Source organism: Lactuca sativa, chromosome 6, assembly GCF_002870075.4.
Source record: "Lactuca sativa cultivar Salinas chromosome 6, Lsat_Salinas_v11, whole genome shotgun sequence".
NCBI classification, from domain to species: Eukaryota; Viridiplantae; Streptophyta; class Magnoliopsida; order Asterales; family Asteraceae; genus Lactuca; species Lactuca sativa.
The window spans coordinates 147112788-147127788 of NC_056628.2; the positions used below are offsets into that span (position 1 = coordinate 147112788).

The window sequence follows — 15001 nt, forward strand, 5'->3', positions numbered from 1 at the left end:
AGATGATAATTGATTATGAGAGTAAGAAGCTTTGATAAGTAAGATAGAATGAGAACTTGAAGATGTGTATTAGAAATTGATAAGAGATTCACACCGGTACTGATTACATGAGAAATGAACTCTATTTATGAAGACAAGTTTACAACTCTAAGAGTAGCCATGCAAGGCATACTGGACATTAGAGTGTTTCACAGAAAAGACAAAATAAACAAAGTAAAGATAGACACTGCGGTGCTAAAGACTTCGGATGACAGTTGATGATGAGATTGCTTGACTGCGGTGGCTTGAAGGCTGTGGTAGCTAAAGTTCAAGAGGGTCACTTTTTGATTCAACAGGGTCTTTCAAAAATGAACCTTGGATTTATATTTCCAAATTATTTAAGTAATTTGATTTATTTAAAATGTTGTTGTTATTATTATTATTATTATTATTATTATTATTATTATTATTATTATTATTATTATTATTAAATAACTTATTTTTATAATTAGTATTTAAAAAAATTATATCTTTTTCAATGTATTTTTGAATTAAATTTAATAAAAAAAATGAGGTGCAGTGGTATGTTAGTGGTAGGGAAATATGGTTCTGATGTGGCACCCACCACATATGTGGTATGTGATGAGTATAACATATGACCTTATATCCACAACTAATTATTATAGTGATGGGTGTCACATCATCATCATATTCCCTACCACTAACAATGGGATATCTACTACTACACACACCACTTCACCTAATTTTTTTTGATTAAATTTAAATAAAAAATACATAAAACATTCATATAATTTTTTTAAATACTAATTTTCATTAATTTAAAATACCAAATTACATTAATTAAAATAAAAAAACATTAAAAATAAAAATACAACTTCAAACTACATTACTTAATTAACCTAGAATAAAAAAAAACATTACAATAACTTAAATAACCTAATTAAAAAAAGAATATTCGTTCATGTTGAGTTGGTACAAATAATCTGCGACATCTTCTCGAAGATTGAAACACGTTTCACTGTTATAAATTTCAACAACTCGTGATAAAAGTTCATTCGTTCCAGGTACGAACTCTTCAAGCGGGATGACGACGTCGTCCGGATCGTACGTGCAAATCACTCGACATTGATCTTCAATGATCATATTATGCATTATAATACATGCTAGGACCATTCGTTTAATTATATCCTTATCCAAAAGTTGTGTAGCGTATTTCACTACATGCCACATCTGTTTGAGGACTCCAAATGCCCTCTCGATATCCTTCCTTGCGGATTCTTGTCTCTTTGTGAACAACTATGTCTTTTCAGTTCGAGGAACTGAATATGCCTTCATAAGTGTAGAATAATTCGGGTATAATCCATCACAAAGGTAGTAACCATATTTGTACGAATGTCCGTTCGTAGTTAACTATCAGGTTCTTTGCCAATCCAAAGATCGTTAAAAAGTGGAGACTGGCTAAGAACGTTAATGTCGGTGTTAGACCCCACGACTCCAAAAAAAAGAATGTCATATCCATAAATCCTGAGATACGACAACTTCTAGGATTATACTTGGTTCACCTATATCTCCTCGAGTGAATTGACCACGCCATGCATTTGGATATTTTTCCCAAGCCATATGCGTATAATCTAGACTGCCAAGCATACCCGAAAATCCATGCATCTTTTCATGAGCCGAATATAATCTCTCAATATCACGTGGAGTTGGTTTACACAAATATTCTTGATGAAAAACCTCATACACACATGCATAAAACCAATCTACACAATCAATTGCGGTCCTCTCGGATATTTTGAAGTATTCGTCAAATGCATCAAATGTTATACTGTATCACAAATACCTAAGCACAGCCGCACACTTTTGTATACTACTAAAATTCATTCTTCCTCCAGCGTCGGGTTTTTGTTTGAAAAAATTATAACGGACTTCTAAAACATTACTAATACGTAAAAATATCGTCTTATTTAGACGGAAACGACGTTCGAATGCGCCTTCATTGTAAAAACAATTATCAGCGAAGTAATCACGTACCAAATGACCATTCAAAGGTCAAAAGAAGCAAATTGATTTGATTGGGCGTTTCATTTCATCGTCGGGAACAAGGAAAATAACGACCATGATCGACCACGACCGGTCAGGGTGGTGTGCACAGTCGTGGTCGTGGTCCCCCTCAACCACGAGCACCCTCGTGTCAAGTACACCTTATGGTCTAATAATTTGACGGCGCCTTAACTTTTTGTTTTATTAATCTTTATTAATCGTATCACTTGTCTAAATTTTTTAATTTAGTATTTAAATCTACAACAAATAGAAAATAAAATTTTAGAAGAGCTTTGGGATTTCAACTTGGGATGAAATCAGTCCAACACTCTTACCGGACCGAGAGATACCAGATATTGATCCAAAGCTAGGACTCCTCTAACCTCATTCCATTTTGAACAACCATAGATTTCTTAACACCTTGACAGTGTAATAAAATTTCGTTCTTTTTCAATCTAATAAAAAAGCAACCCATTCATAAAAACCAACAACGATCCAAAATTTATAGAGTTTGTGACTTTTTCAAATTACATAACAAATTATTTCATATGTATATTTCACGTAAGTAGTATTCTCAGTTTTTCAAATATAAGAACATGTTTTATGATAATATGATAAGATAATTTTGAGAAATCAAACTTGATTCACTTTGACGGCTGATCAACGTACATCTTCTTTTCTTCGTCAGTCACAAACGCAGTAACTGGATACGACTTTCCTACTCCAATCGATGTCTTGAAGTAAATCTTGGAGCTTTTTTCATTTTCCATACTCATCTCAACAACAGGCACCCACATCATCATTTTTTTGCTTTTAATCCCAGTCACTTTCGTCATCTTACATTTTTCAATATACGCAGTTATCTCAGTTGCATAGCTAACACTTGCATTAGCCTCTTTAAAAAAGTGTTCACATGGAGCCTTTTGCTTCAGCCAAACAAAACCAGTCTGACGAACTCTCCCACACTCCACCAAATCTTTGAGTGGGAGAATGCCTTTTGGGAAACCGAGCTCTTCAAGGAGATCAATGGAATAGCGACCACAATCTTCATCCCCACACACGATCTCGGCCCCAGCTCTCTCGTCTGCCATTGTTTTTTCCTTTAAATTGTATGAATGATCTTTAAGTTGAATGTTTTGGGTTTGAACGAGTGTTGGGTTTTATAGACAAAGTTGTGGTAGGTGTTGGAATGATCGTTCACCTAATTAAGTTACGGGTGTTCATGGCATTACATTAAGAGAGAGGATGAGGTGTTAGCCCCCTAGCTACATACTCAGCTCCTATGTAAGTGAATGATAAATTGAATAGAAGTAGTTGTTTTGAAATAAAGTTAAAATAAAAAGTAATAGTTAACTTTTAAATGATAGTGGGATCAAATTTGCAAGGCTTTAAATAAGAGATTTACGTGTCTTGGTGTCGAAATCCATATGGCGTTTGAAAGGAAATTGAAAGGACCTGCTGTGCATGGTCTAAAGAAATATACTAGGCAGCTCAAAACAAAGGTCCGGGCTATATATCCATTTTCCTGCCCTGGATCCGGACCCATACACACCAATACAACTTTTTCTTTTTTCCCTTTTACTTCTAATTTTTCTTTTATAATTTTTGTGTAGCTTTTATAAATTTTATCCAAACTTTATTGTATAAATTCTTCCATTTTTTACAACGTTGTTTTTCTGTTTTTTAAAAGAATAGATATTTATTTTACAAATTCTTTTATTATTTTTGTAACCATAATTGTTAAACTCATACGAATCAAGCTATTTTATATCTTAAAAGAGTCTATTCGGTATGACTAAGTTTTACATATAACGCGGTCAAAAATCACGAGTTCTGGCTTGACTTGTACATAATCAAGTCCACTCGTGACTCGGATGAGCCACGTTTTCTATGTGTAATCGTGTCATCCCATGGGTAATCACATTCAATGGGTAATGACCTTTTTTTGCTGCTACCGTGGCAGAGCCACAAAAATGGTTTAGAGGTAGCACATTTTTTTTTAAATGTAATACCTAAAAAGAATCTCTTAAACTCAAGGGTAAAATCGGAAAAATTTTGGTTTTGGATGTTCACTACAAGAATCAATCCCTATGGCAACAATAAATTTTGAACATATGGCGACGACAAGTCGTCGGCATAGCCTATCCCGATGACATATTGTCGGCTAATTGGCGTCAACATACCTCTGTCGTTGTCGTAATAGGTGAAAATTTTCGTCGACATAGGTGATGCCGACGACATCTCATCGGCACAAATATCGACGGGAATTATTTTCGAAAAAAAATTATTAATTACTTGTACCGACGACATATCGTCGGGATAGGTCAAATTTAAGCTGACAACATGTTGTGAGGAAATGTTGACTCTATAGCGACGGCTTGTTGTCACGAAAGGGTTGCTGCCATTTTCAAACAAAGAGCTATATTGACGACATGTCGTCGGCATAGCCTCTGTAATTTCTTTTTGTTTTTACAGATTCTAAATTATTTACCATTCCTGTTTTTGTTAACAAATCAAGACATTAACATATATCCATAACATACAAACTTTCAATAGATGTTACCAAAACATTGTTCAAATTTAAGTCTAATATTACATACCAAATTTAAGTCTAACATTGTTCAAAATTAATAACACAAAAAATCAACCATCATCATCATAATATTCTCTTTCTTCTTCTTCTTTTCCCCCCTTCTCCTTCTTCTTTCTTCTTCTTCGGTTTGTTGAGAGGTATTTCTTTTGAAGTACTTCCTTGTATGTAATTAGGATTGAAAAAAAAAAGTTAGGAATTGGTGGTGGTTGAAAGTTAGGAATACATGTTGCCAATGATTGATTATATTGTTGCATCTGTTGGCTATATGCATCAAATTCAGATTGAGATGGGGTTTGAGATTGGGAAGATTTGGAAGGTCGTTGATTTGGAATTAGATCTATACTGGTGGTTGGTTTCCTTCCCACTCTGCGAGTATGCCCGCGTCTCGTCCCGAAGGCACGACCAAGACATTCTTTCTCATCTATAATTCCACCCTCCCCGGCCTCTATTAGCATTTTCACATATACTACTTGAAATTTCTCCTAAAGTAATAAAAACAATAAACATAAAATAATTAAAACAAACAACTAAATTTAAACACTAAAATAATAATAATAATAATAATAATAATAATAATAATAATAATAAAACTATAATTAATAATAATAACATATTTAAACAACATATTAACTTTTTTTTATCACTTATTCAATTTTGTTGTGCTTGAAGTGAACACCAATCGGAGCTTTCGTGTAAATGTATTTGTCTCCAACCCTCAATATGGTGTAGTTGCTGTCCTTATTGTACCTAGAATAAGCCAAAAACAATAAATATATTTATATAAGTGTTCATAAAAAAAATTATATAATACAAATATATTTTGTTACCTCTAACCAACGTCTTTGAGGATATGACCTACAACCATGTGCGCTTGTATACGGAAGTTTCACCCGAGTCCCTTTAAATTTAAAGTATTCAACTTTCAATTTTTTTTCTTATTAAGACATTTTTCTTTGAAAAATATACCCATTGATAGCATTGTACGTCCAAAAATGCAATGCTCTAAAATCGATAAAAGTATGTTGCTATGTTTAGATAGATTTCTAAAAATTCAATGCTAGAATATGATTAAATATGAAAGTTAATTGATATGTTTGGATACATTTCGGAAACTACATTGCTATAATATGATGGAATATGAAAGAGAGGATGGATTGTTTTAATTTTTATTGTTGATTAAAGTACCATTATTTCTTTTCCAAAATGCATCTATATCCAGGGTCAAGATCAACAAATTGAGCTGCTTATTCCAAGCATCGGTGGACCAATTCTTCGGTGGACGTGTTCTTGCACCTTCCACGTTATTATATCCGCTGACAGTATCGAAATGTTTTTTCACTTCATGTTTGCGCTCTCTATATGTTCTTGACATGTCAGCATTGATACCCGTTTGAACGTATTCCCATAAATTTGTATTCCAAAACCTATCAAGATAAAAGTAGGTCTACAAAAAAAACATATTTGATTAGTAAAAGAAATATTTAATAAGTGTAAAATTCAATATATATGAAATGTATTGTACACTTACTTCTAACTCGGGATGTATAACATCTTGGTACTAGAGAGGAACATGACGCCAAGTTGGATAATGCAATGGAATCTTTTCTACCACCTTATTTAAGATCAATCTAACAAACAATTGCCTATTTCCCCCTATGAACTGACAAGTATCCCTGGAGGTATCAAGCCTCACAACTAAAGGCTTTTTCCCGTTATCGGCAAACGCTTCATAGAGATTTAAGTTCCTTCCTAAACCATGGACATTCTTCGTGTTTGCTACATTCACACATAGAATTGGAAATTTAGAAATGTAGAAATTAAAAATTATATCCAATACTAATGAATTTCGTGTAACCTACTAGATTGAAAACCCGATAGTAAATTATATGCATGCCTGTGTGTTCGCCTATTACCACCATATCCTCTATGTCCTCTCGCGACATTCCCTGACATCCGTTTAACAAATATTATAAACATTAAAATAATATAATAAACATAACAAAACTTATAAGCAATAAAAATATCTAATAACTGTAGCATACCGTCAATCAGAATCATCACTAGAACAATATTCATATACAACATCATCATCGTTGTCATAGTTTTCGTTATTTAACTCTTCACCATTATGTGAAGAGTACATATCACCATCGTCATCGTCATCATCATCGTTAATGAAATCTTTGTCGTTTATAGGAGCAATGCTCCCAGTATACACACTTGATTCACCAACTTCACCTAAAGTTGTCTGCATAGGCAAGGGGCCTAAGTCAACAACCAAGGAAAAATCAGTTGATCAAGTGTCATTCACGACATCTACCTCATTAAGAACATCGATACTTGGATGGCCCTAAAGTTTTCGATGATGAACCTATTCCACAACTCTCCAATTATTGTTTTGAGTAGGATCTTGGAGATAAAACACTTGTTTAGCTTGTGTGGTGTAACGTCCCATTTTCACATCAAAATTTTTCATTTTTAATTAAGGTAAAATGTCACATATTTAAAATCCAAGTTAAGAAAACCATTTGTTCCAAAGTACATTGTTTAAAATCATAGTAATATAGTAAACGTGGAATCTTCATTGCTACTGATGAATGTGCACAATCACGCCTTCGCTTTCTCACGATATTCAATGATGCCAATAAACATCTCTCTTACAACTGTTGCTACTGCTGTCTCAATCCAGTCGCGTATGTCAGACTCGCTCGGACCTGACTCGTCTGATTCAGAACCAGAACGGCTTGCTCAAGAGATCATTACCATGCTAAATATGGAAATGGGAATAATTTAATACAAATTTATTGAGTTGTCTAGAGATAGCATTCAATCCTTTCCAGTTCCTTAGTAAATTTGCGACTTTTCTTGGTTCCTGTATGGATCCCGTGCTTCTAGTAGTACGGGCCCATACTACCTTCCACACCTATCCATACTAGATCCAATAATTATTCCAAGGTTCCTAACTCACCACACTCTTCTATCGATAGGCCATTTCACACACCTAGTGATACAAGGACCTAACTACTCTTTTTCCTAGAATTTTCTCTAGAGTTTCTTCTATTCGAGTGCTTGTATTATGGGAAGTCGTTCCTAATATCAGATAGTCGCCTTATGTATGCAAGTCATACGTAATCCAGGATTGGATATATAGTCAAATAATGAATTCTTTCTCTTCCTCAATTAATCATCCTGTCTAGTTGCACGTGTGAATGCAACCCAAAAGGACCATGCCACTATTAGTTCAAGTACATACCAAATATAGTTATGGGCTTAGACACCTAATCCAACAGTCTCCCACTTGGATAATTCTAATAACTATAATTGCAAATATGACTTCAAAAACTGATAAGTAATCGTAGCTTTCATCACTTTTATCGAACTCTGACCTAATCAGTTGTGTGTCCTAAGATAAGGGATCATATAGTCCTCCGTTCTGCAAGATATCAACAGTCTCCCACTTGGATAATTATACTAACTATAGTTGCAAATATGACTTCAAAAAGTGATAAGTAATCGTAGCTTTCATCACTTTTATCGAACTCTGACCTAATCAATTGTGTGTCCTAAGATAATGGATCATATAATCCTCCGTTCTGCAAGATATCATGTGGAAAAATGACATGGATCAAAATCATTATCATTTTCCAACTGTTTGTTTCCCGGTTTCTGATTTGTAATGACAAAGAACTCAATCGAACACATCAATTCAATCCTGAACGGGCCTGACATATAAGTCAACACCAAATCATCGAGGGGCCCAAGATATTGCTTTTCCCACTTAGGGAAAAAGGAGCAGATAAACTTTGACTCGTATGCTTGTACTATTTATTCATCAAATCATGCACAACAATACATTTTATAACATCAAGTTACTGATGTGTTTATGAATTACCAATGCACAACCAACTTGTAAACAACAACTCATATATCTCGGTTTAAAGGTTATATGATATTATCGTCTTAGAATTACTTGTGATAAATTCCATGAAGTAATTCACTGAGCGTGGGGTAATCCAATACATAAATACCCATTTCAAAAGTACTCATGAATGTTGCAGCAAACCATTGTTATGTCTAAACACTTAGACAATCTACAGTCCAATTCATGACAGCCTTAATTCACTACTTACTTCCAAAGTATCATCGACTATAGATATTTGAATAATTCAATTATTCGGGAAGTAAAACATGCAAAAGAAACACAATGATATACAATTGACAAAAGATAGTAAACAATACTCATAAATAAATCTATATTATGTAATTACCAAATGTCAATTACATTTATTTGTTACAAGTTTCTAAATAACTATCTAATTACTAAAACTAACATCATCCTTCAGACCAATGATCCTTGCATGCTAAATATGCTTATTCCTACTCAGAGCCTTTGTGAGGGGATCTACATGATTCTCTTCTGATGATACCCCCTTAACAATGAGGCTTCCTTCTTCTACACGATGTCTGATAAAGTGGTATTTTCTGTCGATATGCCTAGATCTACCATGATCTCTTGGTTCCTTGGTCAAGGATACCGCTCCTTCATTATCACAGAAAATTTCCATCGACTCTTTAATGGCTGGCACTACTCTAATATCTCCAGTGAAGTTCTTCAACCATATAGCCTCCTTCGATGCTTCGCTCGCGGCAATGTACTCTAATTCACAAGTAGAATCAGCCACGGTCTCCTGCTTGGAACTTTTCCAAGTTACTGCTCCTCCATTAAGAGTAAAAACCCAGTCTGACTGAGAAAGGAAGTTGTCTATGTTTGTCTGAAAGCTGGCGTCACTATACCCAATAACCCTTAAGTTATCACTGCCACCAAGCACAAGGACCCAGTCCTTAGTTCTTCGCAAATACTTAAGTATGTTCTTAATAGGTATCCAATGAGCTTTACCCGAATTTCCCTGATATCGACTAACCATGCTCAAAGCAAAAGTCACGTCATGGATAGTACACGTCATAGCATACATGATCGATCCAACGACGGAAGCATATGGGACTCGACTCATTTTTGTTATTTCTGCATCGGTACTTGGACTCTGAATCTTACTCAGCTTGGTATTACGTTATATAGGTAAGTCCTCTTTCTTTGAATTCTCCATGCTAAAACGATTAAGCATCTTATCTAAATACGTACTTTGACTAAGTCCAATTAGTCTTCTACTCCTATTTCTCAAAATCCTTATTCCTAGAATCTAAGCAGCCTCTCCCAGATCCTTCATATTGAAACACTTTCCAAGCCAGGACTTAACTTCCTGCAAGGTTTGAATGTCATTTCCTATAAGTAGTATGTCATCAACATATAGTACCAGGAATGTGAATATACTCCCACTAGTTTTGACATATACACAAGATTCATCCTCACTTCTAGAGAAACCAAACTCTTTGACTTTCTCATCAAAGCAAAGATTCCATCTGCAAGAAGCTTGTTTCAGTCCATAGATTGATTTCTCAAGCTTACACACTCTATTGGGGTATTTAACATACACAAACCCTCTGGATGAGTCATGTAAAAATCCTCAGCCAATTTTCCATTAAGGAAAGCGGTTTTGACATCCATCTACGAAATTTTATAATCATGAAATGCAGCTATGGCTAACATAACCCTAATAGATTTAATCTTGGCCACCGGTGAGAAGGTCTCATCATAGTCAATCCATGGGGTTTGAGTAAAGCCCTTTGCAACCATTCGAGCCTTGAAGTTGTGCACCTTTCCATCCATGTCGGTCTTCTTCTTGAAGATCCATTTGCACCTAACTATCCTGCAACCTGGTACATTGCCAACCAAGTTCCAAACTTGATTGTCATACATGGACTGGATCTCATTGTCCATTTCCTCTTTCCATTTAGCAGACTCAGGGCCCCCATGGCTTCCTTGTAGTTAGAAGGTTCGTCCAAATTTACCAGTGTACTTGTGACAACCCAAAAATTTCCGTTAGTTTTAACGTCGAAATTAAGTGCATCAAAAATTAGCCAAATTTATCCCAAAAATATTTTTGACCGGAATTAAACCCGTTGGAATATTTTAAATAATATTCTTCAAGCAAACCAAAATAAGGCGGTCTAATTTTAAAATTTCTGTGGTTAATGATAGTCGTGAAAAACCCCGTTCGCGGTTGGTGTCAGGTGGACCCCCCAACCAGGCCATAAACTCCACCCTATATAAGGGTTGAGTGGGTTTCATTCCAACCCTTCTCACACCTTAGGAGTCTCTCTCTCTCTACAAATCGGGTTTGGTCAAAAATCGCCTCTTTCAAGCCCCAAACTAGTAAGTGATCTATCCTAACTTGTTGTCTAGCTCATTTAACTTACAAATTCGTGTTTAAATTACCCAAAACCCACAAGATCATGAGTTTACGGTCCAAGAACACTCTTGGACCGTAAACATCATAAATAGGGTTTTAATGCCCAAAAACCCATCCAAACCACTTATGGAGCTTAGTTACGACTTGGGGGCTTACATGAAAGGACTTAGAACACCAAAATCTTAACATATGGGGAGTAAACATGAGTTTACGGTCTAAGAACATTCTTGGACTGTAAACCCATCTTCAAGGACCATAAACACCTTTTTGGGTGTTAAATTACCCTCAAACACCTCCAAAAGCTTCCATGAGTGTCTAGAGCCTTGTAATCCTTCATGTGATGCACCAAAACATACCCCAATGAGCAACACTTGAGTTTACGGTTTGGGAAGGTCTCCTAAAACCTTAAACTCATGTGTTTAAGGTAGTAAAATCACCAAGAACACCTTCATAGACCATAAACTCCTTTCCAAGGTGTTTAAGTGCCTTTAACACCTTCCTATGCTCATATAAGTGACTAGAACCTTGCCTACATAGCCTAGAACCACCAAAGCACAAAAGAAATGGACTAACATGAGTTTACGACCGTAAAATCATGTGTTTACGGCCGTAAACTTCTCAAGGAGTGGCCCATGGACAGTAAAATCCCTATTGTGTCTATTTTGAGCCCCAATCACTTCCGTAGCCCTTGATTCGACTCTAGCATGATTCTATGAGTGAGATAAGACCTTTAAACATCCCATGACACCACTACCATGAGTTTACGGCTGTAAACTGATGGGGGAAGTTGTCTTGAAACCGTAAACACCCATAAGGGCCATCATTTGAAGAGTAAACTCTAATGTGAGTCCATACACACCTTATATGCAACCCTTGGTACTTCTAGCACTTGTAGCAAAGTGTTTTTATATATTAGGACTTCATTACTTGCTTAATTAGTTATTAAATTACTAATTATATACTTAAATGTAACATTACATGTTAAATAGGATTCGCGTGTGTGGTCAAGTCCTCACTTGACACTTAGCATCCTATACCGTCCATTCATCCGAAACGCCAACGTCAAGTGAGTTCATACCCCTGAATTAAGCTTTTAAACGTTTTTACATGCTTTTATGGGGGGATACAAGTTAAAACATGCTAGTTATCATATCAATCATATGTGATTAATAACCTGCATGCACAAGGATTTATCACACTTTCAGCTGTTTTACCAAGTATAATACTATATATGGTTTTCCAAAACGTCTTTACTTGTTTAAATCCTTTCTCAAATTGTCTCTCGCGCCGTATGTTTTACTTCAAAACCAGTTACAGCAGGGTTTTAAACAAAGGTTTTCTTTACCTATATTGTTTTATCAAATTATATTCAAAACGTGTTTATGAACGGTTTTCAAAGCTTGTTTTACATAACGATATCAAGTCGTAAATTCTTATTTAAAAAAAAAAGGTTTTCCAAAGGTTTTACCAAAGTTTTCTTCTATGCTTCTACTTCGTTAAATGCATGTCTGTGCTTGTATAATTATATAAATAATGTTTAAAAGACTTTGGAAGGCTAGTTCGCCCTATTTCCTTTTCCTCGTTGGGATGTGGTCTGGTGGGTATCGGATATCCGTCCGAAGGTCATTTAAACATTAGTTATATATCATGTATACATGTATGGACATAAAGGTTTACATCGACCAGTTCATTTCCCTTGGGTAGCAAGGGCATCCTTCCATTTATGGATCAGAGACACTAGTAACTATTATAGGAATAGTTATGAGGTTCTATTTACTCTTTCTAGTACGAGAATTCCAAAGGAGTCAGTTCATTCATGAGTCTATATCATTATTCTAGCGCCTCTAACAGAATTCAGAATACGAGATACATCTTCAGGACACGGATTTCCCCGCTGTCAAGTTGGTAACCAGAGTCTCCTGGATGGAGACCGGGCATTGTGTGTATAGATCTATACGGGACTGACACTCCCGCACCCAAATTGCTAGCTACAGTCCTCGGCCTACCAAGCCAAGGGGTGACAAATGTCGCATTCATTCCGACGCTTGCAGGGCGTCAAGTACTCTAGTGTCAATTAGTATGGTTACGAGTATCTCCATGTTTACCTTATAAAATCATGGCCTTAAGGTAATGAGAATTAACACGGTATTCTTTAAACAATCCACTTAGGATTACCATTTGTTTTAGACCTTGCTAGCCGTATCTTTCATTTGATACCATTTGGGGCTAATGTTCCTTTTGTTAGACTGAGCCAAGCATATCGTTCATTCGATATTCTCCTGGAGTCTATGATTTCTTTTGCCTTAATCAACAATATTAATGCTGAGGCATATGTTATTTATCCCCTGGTATTTTTACTTGTGATTTTCTCATTATTCCTTTAAAGTAAATACTATTTTCCGATAATGATAGTATTTCGGGGAAAACTACTCTTTAAAACATAACTCTGTCGAGTCTTGGTAGAAGACTGCTTTTAGTTAGAAAATATAGGATTTTCTAGAAAGGACGCTAATACATCGTAGATTCTAAACTACTACTTTTCATAAAGTTATTTTGAATAAAAATGCTTACTTACACAAATGACACTAAATACTTATGAACTCACCAGCATTTATAAAAATGCTGATACTCGCTTTCAGAATAACTCGTATTCTCATGTCAGCGATAGACAGGTACATTCCGGGAGCTTTTGTGGAGACAACCAAGTACCAAGCTGCACCTATATTACTACTTGTATTACTTTGATGTTTCTATGAAATGTAACTTATGTAAAACTATTACTATTAACACAATGGTTGTTGTAGTTTGATTACTATACTGCATATGTTGTGATACTTGACATGACGTCATCCACCCCAGAACGTTTCCGTCGTTCCTGTTTTGGGGTGTGACAGATTGGTATCAACGCATTGTTTATAGTGAGCTCAGTATATCAATTCATAAAAGATATACAGCCTATAAATACATAGGGATAAAACACTCTGACCAAAAATTATACTTTAAAATATAACCATATTTTACCAAAGTATAAGAACATCCAGAATCCAAATACTCGAACACAAGTATCACAAGAAGAACAAGGATAAAAGTCTTCGGATGTTGAGCATTACCGTCAAACCTGGGCAGTTATGTAATCGTAAGCTGGAATAAATGTAACTTGATCAACTACATTTATTCGAGATGCGATGAACGTGTGCTTGGGAGTGATAGTGGTGTTGCAACAGGTCTGAAACTTACCAACTAGGAATGCTAGAGCCAAACATAAAGTTTAAAATACTATGGGAGTATTTTGGAATACTAAAAGACTTACATTAATCCCAGAATCACATTCAGAAGTTAAGAATCAAACAAGAAATTAAAATACCATAGGGGTATTTTAGGATCCATAGATAACCTTGTGTGAAAAACCAAAAAGATCCTTATTGATATACCTATGATTACAAAGGGTATACTTCCAAGGTTATATATAATAAGGATCCCATAGACTAAGAATGTGTGGTTTCGCTCTACTTCCGTTTCCTCGTTGGGATGTGGATATAGAGTAGTATCACATATTCGAAGGTCTATCGGATCTAGACTATATATAATTTGTGTACCCTATGTAATTTTACCAGGACTCGATATGGATCACTCAGTGAAATGTTAATAATCTCTTAGGATTCTTTAGACATTTCCATTCTCGCACGAACCCTGTAGAAAACCTTATCCACTTCAGTGTTCGAAAGAAGAGTTGATTCAGACCCAGAAGAGGTTCATTGAGAAGATTTCCAGTTCGGAAATAAATGAACCAAGACAAGACTACTGAAACCACCAAGTGCCTATACCTTTTAGGGACATCGGTGGGAAATTCGCCTGAACTTCCGAGATTTCTAGTCATCCATCATGAAGCGATGACACTCAGAGTCAGGATCAGAAGTAAGGCAGAGTAGAGATTCGGTATGTCTACACAAGGAGAGAACTCTAGGTATCTATCTGGAAAAAATCAATGCCGGTCTCAGTCTAGGATAGAGGTAGACAGAGGCAACCAGTACATGGAACCCGAGAAGTGTATTTTCCT

At 35.5% G+C, this 15001-nt stretch overlaps 1 protein-coding gene across 1 annotated transcript; it reads right to left on the bottom strand.

Annotated features, from left to right (window-relative positions):
• Positions 1–2523: 2523 nt before the first annotated feature.
• Positions 2524–3183, bottom strand: LOC111890511 (uncharacterized). The gene has a single exon (XM_023886617.3). The coding sequence runs from the start codon at positions 3132–3134 to the stop codon at positions 2688–2690; it is 447 nt and encodes a 148-aa protein (XP_023742385.1). The 5' UTR covers positions 3135–3183; the 3' UTR covers positions 2524–2687.
• Positions 3184–15001: the final 11818 nt, after the last annotated feature.

Bases quoted from the DNA above. Each gene is read 5' to 3' on its own strand.
- LOC111890511 (XM_023886617.3), bottom strand. From the start codon at position 3,134: ATGGCAGACGAGAGAGCTGGGGCCGAGATCGTGTGTGGGGATGAAGAT.